This window comes from Strix aluco, chromosome 15 (genome assembly GCF_031877795.1).
Source record: "Strix aluco isolate bStrAlu1 chromosome 15, bStrAlu1.hap1, whole genome shotgun sequence".
NCBI lineage: Eukaryota > Metazoa > Chordata > Aves > Strigiformes > Strigidae > Strix > Strix aluco.
In genome coordinates this window covers 4,985,207-5,006,095 of record NC_133945.1, presented here as the reverse complement: position 1 = coordinate 5,006,095, position 20,889 = coordinate 4,985,207, and the positions used below count along the sequence as shown (strand labels likewise).

Below are 20,889 nucleotides of genomic sequence, written 5' to 3'. Positions count from 1 at the left end.
TAATCATTTTTTGGGGAAAAAATCATTGGCCATGAGGAAGGGATCTAAAAATATTACAAAGCAGAAAAGCATAACACATACCAGGCAACTTGGGCAAAACTGGAAAGGCCAGAACTGGAGATGAAAATCAGGCATGTTTGAGGGCTGCCAAACAGGCACCTCTGGTAAATCATGATCAGTAGACTGTTTCATTGATAGACAGTGGTATTTTCTCTAGCTGTTGTCACTTGTAATTACCAAGGAGAGAAAACCAACTCTAGGTGGCAAGGTGTCCCACCTGTTTTCAATACTTGTCTTTGACCAAACCAAGATGGCAAAGTGACATAAGACAAATCCCTCTTGAGGTGTCTAAAGTATGTAAATATGCAGCATGTAGTGATTCACATACCACAAGAATGAGAATGTTTGCCCAGAAACATAGCAGATGGTGAGTAAAACATCTTGAGGACAATGAACACTTATGTAATGGTATACAGTCGAGATTGCCGTGCTGCATGTGAGCAGCTGAGTGGATCCGAGCGGCTTGCTTCTGCACTTGCAGGCTGTTGCTATGGCATTTAAACCTTTCTGTTCCAGAATGATGTGAAGAAAATAGCAGATCTTTATTAGGAGGGCTCCCTGCACAATAGGGGTTAAGTAGTTTCGATATCGGGGGGGGGGGGGGGGGGGGGGGCAGTAATCTTGCTTTTTATTTTTGAGCCCATATTTCTCTATCATGAATCAGGAACATGCTTCTTGCCATTTGAAAATAACAGTGTGCATTAAAATTTATGTAGCATTGTTGACGCTTTGTTGCATCGACATCTGTATAATTAGTAGTGGGCTGTACAGGAGACATAAAATGACATTTTATGTACACAAACAGGTAATCATGGATCAGTTTTAGCAGTCTGCAGTACCGTTACCTCATGCTTCATGCTAATTGACATGGTTAGGCACCAGCAGTTAATGGGTCCTAGATGACTGGTTCCGACACTACAGTTTCCAATAAAATTTGAAAGGATGTTATTAGGATAAAATCTTAACTATATTCCTAGTAATAAGGTACTTTAGATTTGTGAAACTAATAATTTGAAAGTGCTGTCATCTAAAAATTATATTCGTGTATTTTCTGCCATTTAATACATTTTGTATCATCAGACAACAAAACTATCTTGGTCTGTTTTGTTCTCTGTTTCCCGTAGCACACCGAGTGCTGCACCTGGCTGGCACCTCTGCTGGGAGAGCTTTGTCAGAAGCAAAAAGTTTTTGCTGAAATTTCAATTTTAGTAAACACAATTCTATTCATAATAGGTTTATAACATTAATTGGGACCTGTCATACTTGTTAGCACCTCTCTGAAACAGCTCTAATAGAAAGATACAGAACACTGAGATAAACTATGAGGAATAAGAATTTAATAGCTGCCTTAAGGATTAGATCACATAATCACTACAGTTCACATGAAAAATGTAAAAGGGAATATTTTATCCCTTTTAAAACATTCATATATAATATAAAGGATTGAGTCTTATCCTACAGACCTGCAGCATAAACTTTTTGGACTCGGAGCAGATTTCCTGAAAAAAAAATAAAATTCTACAAGCCTAGACTGTTTTAGATATATTTTTAAACTAAAAATCAAGCCAAACCAAAACAAAAACCCCAAAATCATAAATGCACAGGTTTTTTTATGGACTTGTTTTGTTCAAATTTTTATGAACTTCATGCCAGCTTTTAGATAACCCTTTTCTACAGATGTGGGTCCAGGCTTGTAAACAAATACTGCTGTAAGTTTTACCTCCGGTTTTAGGAGTGGCTTTGGGTTTCACTAGTGTGCTTTGTTACAGGAGCCCAGATTCTTTGCACAGTGCTGCTGATCAAACCTGGTGCCTGGAGCCGTAGTTTTGCAAGGATCCTCCGAAAACTAGACCTAGAAAAATTCAGTGTGGTTGGAATGAAACACATAAACCTGGAACCAGACACTGCCTTAGGACTACTTTCTTCTGAAGTGAAACAGGTTTGTTAAGAAACTGGCAGATCTGTGGTACGCTTAGGTTTAGAGTGGGGAAGTATGTTAGCTAGTGAATAATCCATTCCTGAAAAAAACAAAAATTCCCATCCGGGATTTCCGAGTTGTTGTTAGAAGTGAGCTATATAGAACAATCAGATCTGTACCGGTGTCAGACACAAAGAAAGCTGACATGCTGACGGTTTCTTTTATCGCATGCCATAAAGAAGCAGACCTGGTTTCCCTAAACCAAAAGTTTGGAGGATATGGGCAATACAGACCTCCCAGGAATCTGTTCAGTTGCCGATTTGCAGTGCTGACTCTTTAACTGCAAAACAGGTGCCCTCTCTTTCTTCCCCAAGGTCATTCCAGGTAGGGCACATCTAAGGAGCATACCACACCCCCTGCACGCGTGCCTGATTTTCCTTCCATGTGTTTAAACCTGGGAGCTGGGAAACATTCCTTGAACTGCCAGAGAATATATACCCCTGGAGCCCTGTTACCTTACATCACATCTATAGCTGAGTCTCTGTTCCAGGAGCTTGTGTTCAAGAGTCTGTAAAAATGACCTGCAAAGAGAGAAAATGGGGTTGCTGTCATTTCTAATGTCTAACAGACAATAAAGAGGGTTCTTAAATCATGGGGCATTATGGGTTTTTGTTAGCTAAAAATAGATTTATGTTTCTGCTCTTTTATAGCATTAAAAATTATTTTTTCCCAACCTGAAATATCCTGAGATGAATATAAAGATATTGTGAAAGCCAGGAAGCTGAAACCTGAGCATTTTAGAGGAGTTAGATTTTAATTTTTTTCCTTGGAAAAAAAAAATATCCTTGTTATTTGATTGCTTTCATGACGACATTTAACCAATTAACTTTTATAGAAAACAAGCCTTTATAGTCAATATTGCTCTTGGGTTAAGTTAGGAGAGTTTATAGCACTGTCTTGTAGAAATTCTTAATAGACTCTTCCAGAAGCAGACAGGAACATGCCAGGACAGTGCTCTAACATAACCATCAATCAGGAGCAATTAATACCTTCTGTGTGATAGCAAAGCAATGGAGCACAAGCATTTGATTTTTAAATATTTACAGACCACTGGTAAGAGTGATATAGTGGTTATTAGAATTGATGGGGAAGTGCTTTCCAATAGGGCTTTTAATCATACAGCTAAATACAAAAACGCTTAGCTGATCATCTGAAACACAAAACATTTTTAAAAATCAAAATGTCTACCTTGGGAAGTCATGAACATGTATGTGGGGTAAATTTGAAGAGGGGTTGTTTCATGAAATATTTCCTACTTGTTTTTGGAGTTCTCGAACACACTAGAGCAGCTGTTGAGCATTGATTTAGTTTCCTGGAAGAGCTTGTGACTAATGAGTTTAAAAATTACAGACTATTGGGTTTTTGTTCGTGGGGGGGAAAAAAAGCAGGTTTTGAAAGTGAGAAAGCAGAGGTAACAGACTGCCTTTGGCAGGGGAGAATGGACAGTAGGAAATGCTTTCTGCTGTACAGGGGCTCCTTCTCATTTTTAGAACACGTCTGAAAGTCTTTCACTCATGAGGGCTGAAAAAGGCTGAGCTCCCAACATAAATAGGTAGATTTTCAAAAAGCCTCAGCATGCTTCAGGGACTGGGTTATTTTGAAAATCTGACTTGTAAGTGTTACAATGGCAGCTGGTGGGGGCAGAACTATTTTTTTCCCAGCTGAATTTCATATAAAGCATTTGAACTGGAGTGGTGTTCATTGTTGATCTGTTTTTCAGTTTAGGGGACAATGAAATACAGTGCTGTTTTTAAGGCTCTTAATATGGGGGCAAATTGCTGAAATTTAGCATCTCCTGTTGAAGAACATGGTGCCAGTGTGTGTGACCCTTCTAGAAATTCTGTCCAGGGCTTTTTATCTCCTCCTCACCTGGACCCTGATCCAAAATCCATCTCCAAAAATCTCTAGAAAACTCCCCTGTGCCTTGCAATATGCCAGTTTGTTTTGTGTACATAGTGCTTGATAGCAGATTTGGGGTTTATTCACTGGTAGCAAGACTACCTAGCATCTCCTTCCTCTTTCAAATGTATTATTTACATGCACGTTGACAAATATCCTTAGCAACATGATTTCAGACACATGATTGCTTTTTCAACTTAAATACTAACATTCAGCTTCAAAGAAGTTTTTGGCCTTTGGCACAGAGTAAATAATGGATTGGTCTGCTGTTTGCTGAGGTTACCTGATCACAGCAGCAGTGATAGTACTTTTTATCTGAGGTTTAATAATAGTTTTAAAAAATAAAGGTCAGGTAAATAGAGTTGACATTGTCTTCTCAGCTCCTAGCATGACCTGGTTGTGTTCAGACTGAGAAGCGACTGCTCCCAGAGGGAGTTGTGCCTGTGGAGGCTGTATCTCCTTTCTGCACTTATCCAGCAGATCCAGTCCTGCAGAGATTCGCAGGTTTGGATGATAGCTGAAAAGCTTGATTTTACAGTGGGACCTGATCGTTCTGTTGAGGATTACCTGATATGATTGCCTGCAGTAGCAGGTCACTGGACTCAATAACTTGACGGATTCCCTCCAGTCCTACCTTGTGATCCTAACGGCAGAGGCAGAAGGAGAATTTTGCTGCTTTTTAATCCCGTTAGTCCTCCAGAGCCAGCGCACAGCTGGAACTTCCTCTCTGTGTGCATCAACAAAATTGCTCACTGAATTCAAGTCAGCCGCACATGTGCAATCTCGCTGCAGCTGCTCGGGTATCAGCAAGGACACGGTTTGAAGACGGTGCAGAGGCAGGATGTAAATAAAGGCATCATTTGGCTGGCAGAGTCTCGAGCGGATGTGAGGATCTATCAGAAGGAAAGAAGTCACCTTGACTCCCTGACACCGTCGGTTGCAATTAGAAACACCATCCTCTCAGGGACAAAAGGGGTTTGTTATGTAGATCTAAAAGCACTGTTTTAGAAGCTCTTGAACAAAATAATTTCATTTATTATGGTCTGTTTAACAGAAACTATGTCTTTGAACATTTTCTGTTGCAGATGTTTCTGACATGGATGAATGTTGATATATGTTCTATCCAGTCCTTTTGAAGATTTTCATGAGGTCATCATCACTCGTGTTCATCTCCCAAAGAGAAGGCCCTTAGAAAAGTGGATTATATACATATTTTTTAAACTAACAAAAATTTTGATGCAAAAAGGGTTTATTTGGTATTATACAGAACTGAATGAATGTCAGAATTCTGCAGTATACTATGATCTGCTGAAACTCTTCATCCTCATCTAAACAGAGCTCTCTTATCAAGTAATAAGTGATAGGACAAGAGGGAATGGCCTCAAGCTGCGCCAGGGCAGGGTCAGACTGGCTCTTAGGAAGGATTTCTTTGCAGAAGGGGTTGTTGGGCGTTGGAATGGGCTGCCCAGGGCAGGGGGGGAGTCCCCATCCCTGGAGGGGTTGAAGAGTCGGGTTGACCCAGCGCTGAGGGATCTGGTGGAGTTGGGAACTGTTAATGTTGGGTTGATGGTTGGACTAGAGGATCTTTGAGGTCTTTTCCAACCTAGACGATTCTGTGATTCTGTGATCACGGAAGAGCCTCGGAAACTTTCCTGTACGTTTCACAAGTGCAGGCCTGCGATGTGACTGACATCCCAGGGTTTCCTTTGCCCTGTATTTCCTTGGGGTGGGAGAAACTCACATCAAATCCCTTACATAACTAACCAATTTAAGAATAGGGGGGCTTTCTCATGGATCATTTTGCATTTTCAAATACAGGAGAGAATTATCAGGATTGAGCCAATGGTTTTCCATTTATAGCCTACTTCTTAGAAATGCAGTTTAGGAGGAATGTGAGTGAGAGAAGATTTGGGTCAAAGTCAGTGAATGGTTTCGTATGATAGAAAAGCGAAAGAGGCCCTGAAGTATTTTATCTCCATATTTTTAAATGAAATGATGGGATTTTCTTTTCGAAATGTTTTATCTAGAGAATAGCCATATTCTAGTGCTTTTAGAAGATTAAAAACTGGAGGAATTAAAACCTTTAGGGGGCTGAATGATGTGATTCAGCTGAATCAAACGGTGGTTTTCCCCCTTGTTTTCATTTCCTCAAAAATTGGAAAAAAGTAAACAACGATGGCTTGGTTCAGCCAGAGAGCTGAAACCGCTGTTGTTTGTAAGCTGCACGGAACACACAGCGCTGGCATGGAGCTTCCTTCTCTGCGGCACGGGTGTTGCTGCACTGTGGAGTGCAGGGAGGCAGAGCTGGGTGCTCCTGCCACTTTATTAAGATAAAGGGGGCAGGGGGAGGCAGCCTGCAAGCTTCTGTGGACACCCTGACCTCACACTCAGTGGAGACATCTGCAACAAGCCTGGCTTTCCAAGGTTTTGCTTAATTAAAAGTCAGCAAGGCTGTGAGTGCTCTGCTGCCCCTTGGTAGCCTTCTGCTCCAGGCACTTGTGACCTTTCCCTGTGCTCCTCAATCATTATGTCTGTCTCCAGCCTGCAAATCAGACTCTTCTCACTGGTGCAGTGTTTGCTAGTTATCATTACCGCTCATCCTTAGTTAAAATAAAGATCCCAGGGTGTTGTGGCCTGCATAGCTACAAGAGGAACATCTGCTCAGGAGTGGTCACAGGCTGAACTAACCCCACTTGGAAAAGAAGCAAAGGTAGAGAAATGTGTCATGGAGCACAATGAATCAGTGACAAGGCTGGGAGGGTGAACTGTTTTCTTTCAGCCCCCATCTAGTACCGTGTTCGGAGCCTCCTTGCTTTAAGCTCACTACTTCTGCAGTCCTGATCCTAACTGGTGTATGAAATTCTACCACCCTCTGGGAGAAGCTTGGCTCTAGTAGCAGGGTGGGTGTGGGGGTCCTTCCTTTTGTGAATTTAAAATGTTCTGGTATTTGTAATCCATCATTTTATATCAACCAAAGAATTAAATGTGGCTCCTTATCCCAGAGCATTTATGACCCTGTTGGTATTGCTAATGTCCGTTGCTTCCACCCTATCCATATGTCACACTGAAGGTAAAGTGAAAAGGGTATTGCATAAATTAAAAGGTCAGCAGTAGACAACTAAAGTGCAGAGTAGCAATTTGGTTTTGACCTTACCCCCGAAAATGAACTCCACCTCCGGTACCTAGCATGCAGAGATATGCAGAACAAGTCACAGCACAAGGCTTTTCTGTCTTTTAGAAATAGGATTTTGTTTTCTTTCTTCCTAAAAGATTTTAGGAGATTACTGTTAAGGTTGTGTAAAAACTACCATTGGCTGATCTATGACCATGGGGACTAAAACCATAAGCTGCTATGGCTTAAGCTCAGTGCTTAACTTTTTCTTTAGCTCTGTGTGGACTCAGGGTGGGGAAACTAGACCTCCAATTTCCTTGTAGATGTCACAGCAGATACTGGCTTGGTGGCCGTGGTACGTACTCTAAAAGATTTGCCTGCAGTGACCACTAGCACATATATTACAAAGAGGAGAAAAAGCAAGGAGTGATGGCAGATCTGCTTGCTTCCAACAGGGATGGGTCTAACCAAAGGAAAGCTGGGATGTACCCAGCGCTTGCCAACACTGTTCATTATACCCTGTTCTACCTCTGTTATTTCTTCTCAGGATCCTGCTGTTTTAGAAGCTCATTGTACCTACCTTACCTCAGGCACCGCGCTCGTGCTGTGTCTTCAGAGGCCAAATGCTGTGAAGAAGCTGATAGATTTACTGGGGCCAGAGGATCCTAAACTAGCCCAAGCACTAGATCCGTTCCTCTGGAGGGCTCAGTATGGCATCAGCACAGTCCAGAATGGATTTTATGGTAAGTTTTTGTAAAAGAAAAGTCCAAATGCTCAGATATGCCAATGGAAAAAATATATTATGTCCTGTTACCTCCTGCACTGTCAATACAGATCCAGCCCTGGCAGGCAGTAGAGACCATTATTCCCTAGAAAGCTTTCATTGTTTTCTTGGTGGCTGAGATGAGTGTATCTCAAGCTATGAAATATTCTCCCGGAAGATATATTAAAAAAGGTTTCTTCCCAGAACAGCCCTAGATCTGTCTTCCATCAGAACAGATTTCCTTTGATCTCTTCACTGCTTGGTCATTTTGTACTTTTAGCTTGGTTATTTTGTAATTATCCCCAAGAACCCATCTGTCTTCTATCTGTTTCTGAGTCTCCTGATAACTTCATAACCCATTGGCCAACTGCAACCAGATTTCACAGAGGGATAAAAGACTCCAAGACACTGAGTTCCTGTAACATCTCAAACATTAATTACTGGCTAGAGAGAGGTGATCAAAATTTGCTCTCACTGAGGAAAGCAGGTAAACTCAGCTATTTTCCATTCGGAGAGGCTCTTGCCAGCTGGCACATCAGCACACCAGTTCAGTGTGCTGGACCAGTCACGGTTCATCTGCCAGCGGGGAGGGAACTAGGATGTTGCAGTGTGTATGTTGGGTGGGTGGGATGGGAGATAGCTCAGATGGGAAAACGGGAAGTACTGCTGGAGAGAGCAGCCTATAGAGCATTGCTGGAGGGGGCCTGGGCTATTGCCACAGAGAGGGAGGGATGTCATTCAAAACTTCATAAGGAATTAAGCATCATTAATTCACTGCCCATGAATAGTGTTTTTCCTCAGTGTGGTATTGATTGTGCTATATGTAGTTAAAGGTATATAAAATTAACAAAATCAATTGTTTCTGTAAACACAGGTGAGCTAGCAGGCACTGTATGCCTTTAAATTCCAGAAGAACTTTCATGTCAAGATCCACTGGATTATTTGGCTCTTCCTATTGTATTCTGTGCTGTCAAATCACTCCCTCTTTTCATCCATATCAAGTGGTCTTCTGTGGAGAACTGGTAGGGAATGAAGTGGCCACCACATACAGCTTGGGGAAGAGAATCAACCCCTTGATGTAGAACCATTTTTATCAGATATGATCATATCTTTAGGACCAAGACTAAACTGAGAGAGATCTCTCACCATGGTTACTCACAGGATCTCATTCGTGGGAGTGACTGAAGTGTAGGATCTACCTACACAAAATAAATGGTCAGGGCTCTTCAGCCAATATTTTTCCACTATCAGCCCCTGCTTCTTTTGCTCTTAAGATTAATGGATTGTGTATCCAGGTTGCCTTGAAAATGAGAACTCATCAGTCATGGCTAAGAATGGGTAATATATACCCAAAACCTAAGATAGCCATGCTACAGTTAGAGCATCCCTAGCATAACTCAGTTAAAGATTAGTCTATATTAGCAAAAAAGGCTGAGCCTCATCCTGCCTTTCTCTGGGAGTCACAGAGAGCTCACTGTGTTAGAGAAATCCCCAGATGCCTGCTTAGGGATTCCCTGCAGATCCCTGCTTCCTTCTAAGCCTGGGCTAAGCACAGAGCTGAACTAGCTGGCCACCACCTGCCCTCTGAGATCAGCTTGTGCATCATGTTGGAGCCAGCTATACGGCTGGCTCCCAAAGCCATCCTTGCATGCAGTCAACAAAATGGGTGCAGCTGTAGCTAATATACTTACTAACTCTGACTTAAGAATCTGATCCAGCTGCTATGCCAGGGGGGTGTCTGTCCATAAGGAAAGGAGTGTTCATACCCCTTGCACCTCCAAGAGCTTGTCCTCCAATAAGGATGAAACATTTACCTACAAGTTAAGCAGAAAGAGCTTAAGCATTGCATGAGTAATCATCTGGAAGACTGTGGAAGACCATCTTCCTTTCCTAGAGGGGAATACTAAGCTTTCTCAGTGTTGCTCCAGCTGAAGAAGATCTCTTGTTAATGCCATCTTGCTGAAGTAGAGCAAACTAGAGGTGTGTGTTTCCTCCTGAAGTGACTGGGGAAATTCGAGTAAGATGAACAACAAGTTCCAGTGATACCATTGAACCAAGCAATGCAGTTTTAATATTCTGAGGCTCAGCTGCAGAGGTAAACCTGCACTCCTTTCGTTTCTTCTGGGTCTCATGAAGTCATTGTATAATGCTTTTTCTTGAACCCAGAGAGCTCTTACGCATGCATCTTACACAGTCTTATACCTTGAGCAAAGTGAGAGTAAAATGTTGGTAGCTTTGGGAGCATTTGTGTTCTCTGTAAGGGTGTCAGTGATATAAACAAAAAAGATTTGACATAGAAGTACATAAAAGATCCAACACGATTTATACACTGGTGACTTATGCAATGTTAGGATTGTAAACTACTGCATTAAGGACTCTGACTACACAATACCTAGAATTATGATGCTCAAACAGGGCTGAGTGCTCTAAGAGCAGTAAGACATGATTTTTTGAATGGGTAGCCTGCAAAGGTGGTAATATTTCAGAGGATATTTGTGTTTTGTGTATTTGTATCCCAGGAGCATGGATCTGTGCCAGCACATTGACACTCTATCTGAACTCCAGTTATACAGAAATAGCTTTTCCTTCTCTAACATTTTCCACCCACAAATCTCAAAACATTCTGAGTAGTGCTTTATAACACTGTTGCTTTATAGGGAAATATTCAGATGCTAAGCCTGGAGGGACCTCTCAAGTCACTGAGTTCAGTTAATTGTCTCACAGACAACCCCATCATGTATTCCCTTTCATAAGCATCCATCCAAATTGAATGGTTGTTACAGGACTTCACTGCTCTGATAGCTAGAAATCTTACATTTTCAAGCTTAAATATAGTCATATACAGTTTGTATCCATTTGTTCTTGTGCCAATACCTGTACTTTAATTTTAAGTAGTTCTTTTTTCTTCTCTGACCTTTTCTACTCTGATGTGTTTATCAGAAATCAGATTCCTTCTCAGCTTTGTGTCGTGTTGGGTCAAATAAGCCCAGGTCTTTTAGTTTTAACTCTTCAGATAATTCTCCGTTCCTTCTTTGATCCTCACGTTATTTCTCTGTACCTGTTCCAGTCTCAATTTCCTTTCTTGACTGCAGGTGAACAGAAGAATACACTGCTACAGCGATGTCTCATATTAATTCTGATTTCTTTGTAAATCAGAGCCCCCAGCATATTTGGGACTTGCATTATTGTTACTAAGCACATTTGCTTTACTAATTAGTAGCTCCTTCCCATTCAGTAAAACCAGCCTGATGAGCTCCAGAAGCAAGGGAACAACAATGGGGGATGGGAGCTGGTATTGAAGAGTTTCACAAGCTCCTTAACGCGATTCCCTTGACTACACTGTTAGGAAATAGAAGTCATCTTGTTTACATGAAGAAGCAGCTGAGCAATAATAGGACAGAATCAAAATACCAAGAAGGCAATGGAACTATTCTAAATATAATGGTTTTAAATGTTTGCTATTACTGTACAGAACAGCTGGCCTTTAAAGCAATTACTTCAGTAAGTTGCACATCATCAATCTCTCAGAAAGATGAGTGTGAGTCTAGAGAATGTTTAATTCATGGCCTGAGAGGATCTTCTCATTGTTTTTATCTCTCAGGCTCCAAATCCTATCAAATAGCTGTCCGGGATATGAAGCTGTTTTTCCCAGAAGGGCTGTGCTGCGCCGAGTGTCAGACATTAGAGGAGGAAGAGGTAGGATTCTGCCCTTTCCTGAGATGTATCCTGCTGTGTCAGAGCAACGGCTTTGGCCCTGCTATCCCATGACTTCTTTCCTATTATGCTTTAGATAATGCTTTTTTTGCTGTGTTTCACCAGCTGCCAAGTTTTCCTTCTCCTGTGGATGTTCCTACCACAATGTGCTAACTTTGCATTGACCCAGACAGTCTCGGTGGAAAAGTACTTTTTCAGACGTGTTTGTTCAGTAACCTGTGCTGCAAATTCAGGAGAGCTCAGGGCTCATACTTCAGAAGCAAAGTTCCCAGATAAAGTCAACATTGCTTTGGAAGCAGGTCACGGGGAGGGATAGCAACATCATCAGTGATTACTAAGACATAGCTGGCCCAGAGGCTGTTTTTTTACCAGCTTTTCTCATGTAGCATTCAGGAATGGAGATGAAGTGGGACCACTGGTAATATAACTCGCTGGTTGCTGAATGTCTCCCACAGAGTCTGTATCCCTCCACGCTCTCACAGTGTGGACACTGCCCTATTTGTGTGACAAGGTGTCCCTTCAGAGGTGGCAGGCCACAGCAAGAAATGGGTGGGGCTGTCTCATGCTATAAAGTACAGGCAGTTTACAGAGCCCCTGGGTGCCTGCATCCTCCCCTGCCTGCAGATAGAGGCATAAAGACTCAGGCCCTTGCCTCTTGGCTTGCCCTAGAGGCAGTGCTGAGAAGCCTACCAGTACTGGTGTGGCCTGCTCCTGCTCGTCTGGCCCTTCACACTATGTGGCTGCTGCTCTCTGATTCAAGCCACTGTAATTTGCCAATGGCTAAAATGAAACTATAAGTCTGTTCTATACAACTAGTTTTGTGTGTCATTTCTAGTCTGATCATCTTCTTCTCAAAACCAGAATTTGAAATGACTGGGTTACTCCCAACAAAGGGCATAAATATTTTTGAGCCTTGCTATGTCCACACGGCACAGAGGTGACCCACCTCTGTTAGTCCAAGGAGATGAGCTCTGGAACTGGAAGCAGACAGCCACATCTGTATGATGCTTCACTAACATGGCTGCTCTCCCTCTGCAACTCAGTCCAGAGCATTGTGACTGTGCTGGGACGTGTGGATGTGCTGGTTCATTCCAGAGACAGAAGGGAGTCACTACACACCAGTGTGGCACTGGATAAAGATGTCAGACACTCACAGTCCTTGAGTTTCTGGCTTTGAAAAGCTGGGAGCAGAGACTTTAGAAAGATGTTTAGATACAGGACCTTTAAAAGGATGACAAGATGCCATACTGAATTAAGCTCCAATAAAAAAAGAATGCATGCAAAATGTTCTTCTATCTCTAGACAAGCAGGTGTTTTCTAGGCTGGCAATTACAGAAGTACACAACACCAACAAAAGCTTCACAGCTTGCCTGAATCGATACTTAAGAAGTGTTATCCTTCCTGATCAGGTAATGGTGTTCGCATAACTTGCCTCTCTCTCCCTCCCGCAGATCTATAACCTGAAACGTGACCCCATAGTCAGTTTGGAAATCAACAAGCAGCGCAAGATCATAAAACGTGAAACAGGAGGGCAACTCAATTTATTGGGCTCTGAGCAACCATGCAGACTTGGTAAGGAAATGTGTAACTCTTGTTATAGATTGAGACTGTTATTGATTAATTGGACAGCAAGACAAACCATCTGGTGGCAGCAAGATTTGATATTGATGTCCTTTCAGAAGGGAGGGACAACTCTGAGCTGCAAAGAACAGCTCCAGTGGAGTCCAGCCATTTAACTGTTTACCTGCCAGGCCTTTCCACTGCCAGTGCTTTCATGGGTTGAAATATAGGGCTGTTCAGAAGTGCTGACCTTGTCACCAGCAAAAGAACAAGCACCGTCAACACAGCTAGTGGTAAGCAGCAGTGCACATGCTCTGCTGAACTTTTACAATGTGTTTCAACACCAAGTTGGCGATGGTGGTTTGCGTGTCCATTCAAAACCTGACACAGGAGAGGCCAAGACACCGTGGGGATGGGCGGTTGTGAGACGTTTTGTTCTGTGAGTAGATAAATAACAATTTATGCAGGGAGTGCTTTTGGCAGTGCGGACATCTAACAGTCAGGAACTGGACTGAGATCTCATTCAGTTCCCACTAGCTGCTGAACAGCTGCCAGCTCAAAATGATTTCCAGTTATCACTGGTCTGACTTTGATTTGAAGTTGAAGCTTCAGCAAGTCCCTCAGATGCTCCTCCCATCTCTGTTCCCTCAGATGCCTACAGTTTCCCTGGGCCTTTTCTGTTGATTTTACTCTATAGGCACCTATGCAACACAGGCTGGGGTGTGGCACCATTTACATCAGGAGATGTAACTAACACATGGGGATGTTTCCATGCTGGGATATTGCGGGTTGATCCCAAGCCTTTACAAACAAGGAGTAACCAGGTAAAGCATCCCTGTGGTGTTCACTGGGGAGCAGACTTGTTTGGAACCGGGTCATTCTTATTCCTGTACCTGAATTCTGATGTGGCTGGCAAGCAGGAGGGTGGGAAGCTGAGAAAATGTTCCTGCGCTACACCCCATTGCTGCAGTTGTTAATCCCAGCAGTAAAACCACAAGATTGTTGTAGACTGGCAGAGGAGTATGATAAAAAATGCTGGAGAACTACAGACTGTCACCTCCTGATGCCACCTTACTGATACAGGACTTTTGGGCACCGACCCCATACCAGCAAGTGCATGAGACAGCACATGTAGGAGTGCAAAGAGATGGCGGTAAGTCAAGGCCTTTGCCTTAGTGACAGCGTAGCTGCTTGGTAGGCACCAAGTCACTTTTGTGTAGGAGGTCTCTGAAGGAGAATTTTTCCCAATGTGTAATTATCAATGATTTCTTTCCACTGTCTTACGCTGGCTTTGGGATTTGCCTTACACGTGCTTCATGATTGTTAAAAAATCACAAATCCTCAGGCAAGCTCTTTTTGTTACATTGCACACTAATACACCCAAGACTGACTGCATGAATGTTCAAGACTTAGCTGATGCCTGGGGTGAGGCCTATCTCGCAACACTACTGACGTTCCCAAGCCATTGTATGAGTCCTGAAACAAGAGCTTAGCAGCCGTGTGTATGTAACAGCAGCTTTTTTGAGATGACCAGGCTGTTCTGCATGTAGCTGTCTGACCTTCTCGTCTGGGTAGCTGCAGAGATGTGATCACATCATCGTGTTTCTGGTGGGGTATGTCAGCTCAAGCTGTGTTCAGAGCACAAAGCTGCAGTGAGAGGAGACTTGCAGGTGTTCCCAGTCCAACTATCCTGTGTTGCTATTGCTGTCAGGCAGGGTATTTCCCCCATCAATTTACTGGATGATGGGAAAGGACCAGGCCCTGTAGCACAGATCTACTGTGCTGAAGCACTTCTTGATTTCTAGAAGAGATTGCAGAAAATAAAATAAAATAGCTTGTTGTGGAGAGAGCGTGGGTATTCTGCAAGCTTTGTACAGGGCAGTGTTGGGAGCAAATCTCAAAATATGTGCCCCTAATTTCCTGTTGTGTGAGGATCTTTTTGCTTTGAAGATGTCTAAGCAGAGTAAAAAAGGAAACCAGTGTACAGCCCTGATGTGTTTGTGTCTCAGAAAATGTATTTCAAAGAGTTACTGTCCTGGAAAAGCAAGTACACGTGATCTCTGAACTGTCAGGCACAATATAGTAAGCGCCTCCAGCAAGCCAGACACATCATTCACTTTATGGTCTCATCTTGAACACTAGAGGTAGCTCTTGCACACAAAGAAACCTCTCCTTTCAGCAAATAATTATCACAAAGCTGCTGCCTAATGGACAGACAGATTTATCATGAGGAAAATATGAAATACATTAAGTCTTATGTATGCTGATCAGAATTACATTTTGGATTATAAAAGCAGCTGGATTAACAGATTTCTTTGCTTGGAAGAAATTTAATGGAATAGTATCTCCTGTAGCAAACCAGCAGTTGTCCTTGTCTGACTCCTGAAATGGGGTCACTACTGCTGTCTTGTGATCTCCAGATATGTACATGTAGGCATACAGCAGCTTGACAGTTCAGGATGAGCAATTGCATCTCTGAGCATCCTAAACGATATAACAATGCCTGAGTGCCTCTGGTCTTCCAGTTACTTCTCTGTGACAGGGAAGAATTAGAGGGCTAACAGTTGTGGGGGGGTAGATATAAAACAAGCATCTGTTGTGTTGTGATCTTTTCCCAGCAGATCGGCCATTGCTTGGTAACCTCTGCCAAACCACTTGCTTCATATTGCCTGGGATAATCCTCCGGGGTTCAGAGCACCCACCTTATGTTGAACTGCTTGATCAGCTTATTGGCAAAGATTTCACAGTGACTGGAGTACGCCTCACTGTCCTGGACGCACCACAAGCTCACTGCATCTCTGAGACTCTAAGCAGGGCAAAGTGCAGTGTTGCAGCAAAGGTATGAAACAGCTGGAGTTGTGCTTTGCTTCCTTTGCACAAAAGAAGAGCTTTTTAATGCCATGCTGTGCTAAGATATCCAGGCTAGCTCTGAGCAAACTTGCTTTGGTAGCAGTATTAGCACAGCACTGCATCTGAGCTCTAATACCACTGGTAAGCAATGTCTTGCTAGCTAGTTCCTACCTTGTGTTCCTGTATCTCCACTAGCTCACTGACACCCAACCTGGACATCACTACGTGTGAACGTATCCTTTGATGTGAATGGCACATCCCCGTTAAACATTTTATTCCATTCACCTATTGGCACGCAGTTGCTGCTATTCTGTATGTTTTGCTGCTGTGTCCTCCCTTGTTTTTCCATATAAATATGGTTTCTATTTCCCTTTCTCTAATCGCACCCCATTAATCCTCTTCTACAATGCTAAATAACCCTTCCACTTTTTGAGCTGTGCCCTGGAGTCCTAGGCAGAGGTTTCATTTTGCTTCTCGTTTAGTTGGTGCTGACAGCTCAAGCCGCAGTCCAGCGTGGGGTTTGAGCAAGTGCTCACGAGGCGTAAGCATGAGATGTGCTTCTGGGGTGAGCAGACACATTGCTTTTCATCAGCAGAGTATCCGGCCCAGACTGTTTTTCTCTTTGCACTTGGTGTAGAAGCCCACCATTTCAGGAACCTTACTAGGGCAAAACAGTAAGGTAGAATGTGCAAGAAAGTACTGTCAGGAACGCAGAGTAAACAAGGGGGGAAGCTACTTTTACTGGAAGTAGCAATCAACAAAGGGCTGTCGGAGACACGCAGCAGTCCTTCTGAAAACATACAAACATTTGTGCTTCCAGCCTTTCAGTTGTAAGAGTCTTAGGTGTTATCTGTAATAAGCACAGGTAAGATCTTTTCAGGTTGTGATTTTTTAAACTGACAGCATGCCTTTGAAGTACATCTGTATAGAATAGCAATTACATCTACCATCCAATTAGTCTAAGCACTACTTTCTTCTCCTGCGGTTCCCCTGAGGATGCCACCCCTCTGCACGCGGGAACGTGCACAGCTCTCTAGGAAGGACAAAGCGAATCAGCGTGTGGGAAGGAGAGCCATGGCAGCAGCACTGCTCTCCTGGTGATGGAAACACTTCCTCTTGTCGGAGATGAATTACTCTGGGCAGAGCTGGCGTGTTTCCAGAAGGGTCTGGCTCTACTGAGCCAAAGGTGAACATTACAGCATTTGCTTTCCCTTGCCAGAAGGGAGATGGGCTCCTTCAAATAATAAGTATTTCTGCTGCGATATCTCAACATTTAGTTATCTCTGTATTCCTGCTTCCAACAGACTTGGTGACTGAATAACACACCTAGGTAACCTGCTTATTTTCACTCTGAGAGAAAGGAACACGAATAATAGTATGCCATAGGAGTGGGATAACTAGCAGTTCAGACATGATAGTCTTTCAGTTTGAAAGAGTCTGTTGCTTTGTGGCTTTCATCCCCTCACACAGCACACAAGCAGTTATCTGTGCTGTCAGCAGTTCATCAGTGAGGCTTACGGACATTTAAGTGGATAGCAACACCAAAGCTCTGTTCTTCCCTCTCTTGTAGTGTTCCCTCTTAATGGATGGTTTGTGTCTGGTGCTAGCAGCACAGCGAGACAATGCAGTCATGTGCTTTGACTCCCTGCTGGACAGGTAAGTGAGGACAATATTGCTTTAACGGCACTGTCTCAACCCTCTGCTAGAGAGAGTGTGATCTGAAGGAGGGCAGCTGACTTTCTGCTCTGTAATTCACTTCCAAATGACTCCCATGAGGTCAGGTGCCACCCAAAGGCCACCCATTCTTCCTAAGTGACATCGTTGTTAGTGGGTCAGTACCTCAGAGCGTTCCCCAGTTTCAAAGCGTGTCCTGTACTCAGGACCTTAAATACTGAGTTGTGTTGTTTGTTAAGGACTTGGAGTGTCTGTGAGGCTTGGGGGAGTGGTTCCATGAGTACAAGGAATTCTCTGAAATAAGGGCTCACATTGGGATTAGACCTGCCGAATCAATAAAATTCCTAGGAGAAATATCTTGGCAGATTCCATGTTTTCTATGAAAAAAAAAAAAAAATACTTAAAATAAACGCCAGAGAGCAAAATCAAAAATTAGCCTCTTAAATAAATATCCAGAAATGCTGGGTAGAGGATGTATACGCGTGGTAAAACAAACAGAACCCCTCTGTGGGGACTGATTAGTGAAATAGAATGATTATCAGGCCAATTAACCCACTGTTCCCCAGAGGGAAAGTTTCCTTGCACAGGGCTGGTATTTGGCAGTGCAATGTGTCGTTCACGCACGTGGTTTCTTCTGGGAAAGGAAGCCAAGAGAGTCTTTTTTTCTGACACGTTTGGTATAGAGCGGTCCAGCAGCCACACTGATAAGACTGTTGTGACTTTGGCTGTACCATCTGGAGGACTTCCAGATAACACTGTCAATGGGACAGGAGTAAAGAATTCAAGGACTCTGGAGTTTACAAGCATCAAGGGGATCAAATCTGAACATCCAAGTTTGTAGTCACCTTGGAATTCTCATACTTTGATGAAATGTTGTGGTGCTCAGTCACAAGGCCACACCTGGGGAGAATAATTGGAACAGATTTCATTGGTAACTTTTCAAAAATGTTTTTAAGCTAATGACAAAATTTAGACATTGCTCCTATTCATTTAAAATCACACCCTTGGGAGCCACATCCTAAACCTTTCACCCTGCAAGGTATAGCACTAAGGGGAAGCAAAGAGCAAGATACTCAAGACCTCTCTAGTGAGTTTTCTCCCACTCTTTTCCTGGTTTACAGGAAAAAAGTGGGCTGTTGGGAACCCCAGAAATCACTGCTGAAAGTAGTTCTGGGAGAGAGGCTGTCAGTGGAGCTGGCAGCCAATACAAGGTCCCCCACATCTATATTTTCCCCAGGCTTTTGCTTGTCAGAGTCATAGGTGCTGCATAACAAGATCAGCTGCCAACCCAGTGCTTCCCTATTCTGTAGGCTTAACTTGATATGTTTTAAAATTGCCAGTCTCAAGGCAGCACCCCGAGAGCAAACCTCGCAGTGGCTTCTCACTGCCATTCACAGTGAGCTGAGGGGCTGGGAGGGAAGTGAGGAGGAATAGGTGCCCGTCTCAGCTGCATCGTTCACCCCGCATGCTGGTCTGTGCCAGTATGGCTGTCTGTACGATGGAGAAACTTCCTTGCTGAACTGCAAAATATGTGTGCATAAATTGTGGCTGTTAGGAGGCACTCCCAAAATGGCAGGATCCACTCTGCCTCTTACCCCAGTGCCAGAACTAATGATCATGCAGCTATTTAAAACCAGCTCTACAAAAAAAATATTTGCCTTCATGATCGATGACGTTTGTGGAAGGGAGAGGCAGCGAGGTGTGCCCGAGGATGGGGAGGAGGGGAGGCAGTGGTCCTCAGGTAGATCAACTTTAGCCAGCAGTAAACTGGTGTTTATGATACCCTTAGTGTATCATAAGCTATCATGCTGTTCAAAATCAACTTTGCAAATATCTTTGGAAACCCAGCCTGACTTAACTAGTGTCTCATAAGGACACTTCATGCTAAGACATCTTCATCGCCTAGTTTATAAACATTTCAGAATAACATCAGAGGTTAATTACACTTATGACTCCATCAGCAGGAGCCACGTGACCTTTCTTGTACTGAGTAAATCACTGTATATTTATTTCACTCTTACTGCCACGGCCCAAGATTCCAATACCTGCACAGGTTCTGGCCTGCATTTCAGCTGCATTGCTGAAGCACCACGGTATGAGAGATTATTTTACAGCCCTGGGAGTTGATTCACAGCTGAGCCACATAGGCTTTGTGCCATGGGGGGAAACGTTGCCATCTGTATGGAAGCCTGGGATGTGATGTCAGAGATGGGCTATGATAAGAAGGAGGAATCAGGTGTTGAGAGGAACAATGCGGGCTTTGGTAGTATAACTGCTCGTAGTTCAGAGCCTATTAAAGCTTTCCTAAGCCAGCTCTAGCAGTGGCACATCAAGGAGAGACATTCAATCACTGGAGGATGTGCTGTGCAGAGCAGTTGCCTTGAAGACAGACACAGACCCTCATAACTGTGTAGTGATTATTGTTCAGCAGCAGCAGCGCCCACTCTGTGTGTTCTCTGGACATCTATAAAGGCATTATTTCTGCACCAAAGGGCAGGAAGAACAGAGAAAGGGACAAAATTTATGCAGGTGGGGGCACAAAAGCAGCCTGTGAGTTTGATTGACTGCCAAGAGTGGAGCCAAAGTAGGAATCTGGGAGAATCTGGGAGGGTGCCAAGGGTAACTCATAGGGCAGAGTGAAGTAAGTGTTTGGAAGAGGTGAGGGGAAGCTGAAGCACAGCCTAAGAGCAGTGGGGACCGGGGGGAGAATCCAGAGAAGGAAGTGACACAATCCTATCCGCAGACAAGGAAAAATGATGTGAGACTTACCTTTCTTGTTCTGTCAGCATCCGGATGCCTGGATCTCCTGTATAAAGCATTTGAATTTTCCCTGTCATAACTTGTTTTTACAGCCAGATTTCCTAGCTGCGGGGTGGCAGAGGGAAGAATTTATAACTAAATTCAAAGCAACTCCTGGAAGAAAGTCATGCTCTGCTTTTTATGCATGACAAACCAGATTTAGCTGCCTTAATAGGTGATACTGATTTAGTAGTGATTGCTCCTCTATGGTTATTTGAGCTTTTAAAAAGTACTTTCAGATGCCCGTAAGATTGTTAGGACCTAACTATATTGTGCACTGTCTTTAGAAACTCACTTAGTTAACATTGTACTGACTAAAGCACGCCGAAAACCTGGCTGCATCAGAAGAAAATCAGAGTGTAGGCCTTATACCTTCCTGGCTTTAGACAATGTAGTGCAATCAGAACAAAAGTCAAGTGTTAAGGGACTTAGCTGGATGTTATTCTCTCTGATGAAATGTTCTTACCAAGTGTTAATTGC

The 20,889-nt window shown here is 43.3% G+C and overlaps 1 protein-coding gene across 8 annotated transcripts in view; it reads left to right on the top strand.

The window, feature by feature from the left end:
- Positions 1-20,889, top strand: part of DNAAF8 (dynein axonemal assembly factor 8) — a 94,676-nt gene that overhangs the window by 69,676 nt on the left and 4,111 nt on the right. For 7 of the 8 annotated variants that reach the window (XM_074840853.1, XM_074840851.1, XM_074840850.1 and 4 more), the window contains 6 exons: positions 1,830-1,999; positions 7,597-7,792; positions 11,414-11,508; positions 12,978-13,098; positions 15,705-15,925; positions 17,507-17,592. In XM_074840853.1, coding sequence (XP_074696954.1) covers positions 1,830-1,999; positions 7,597-7,792; positions 11,414-11,508; positions 12,978-13,098; positions 15,705-15,925; positions 17,507-17,592 — 889 coding nt within the window. The remainder of the gene's footprint in view (positions 1-1,829; positions 2,000-7,596; positions 7,793-11,413; positions 11,509-12,977; positions 13,099-15,704; positions 15,926-17,506; positions 17,593-20,889) is intronic. The other variant, XM_074840854.1, reaches the window with a different exon arrangement.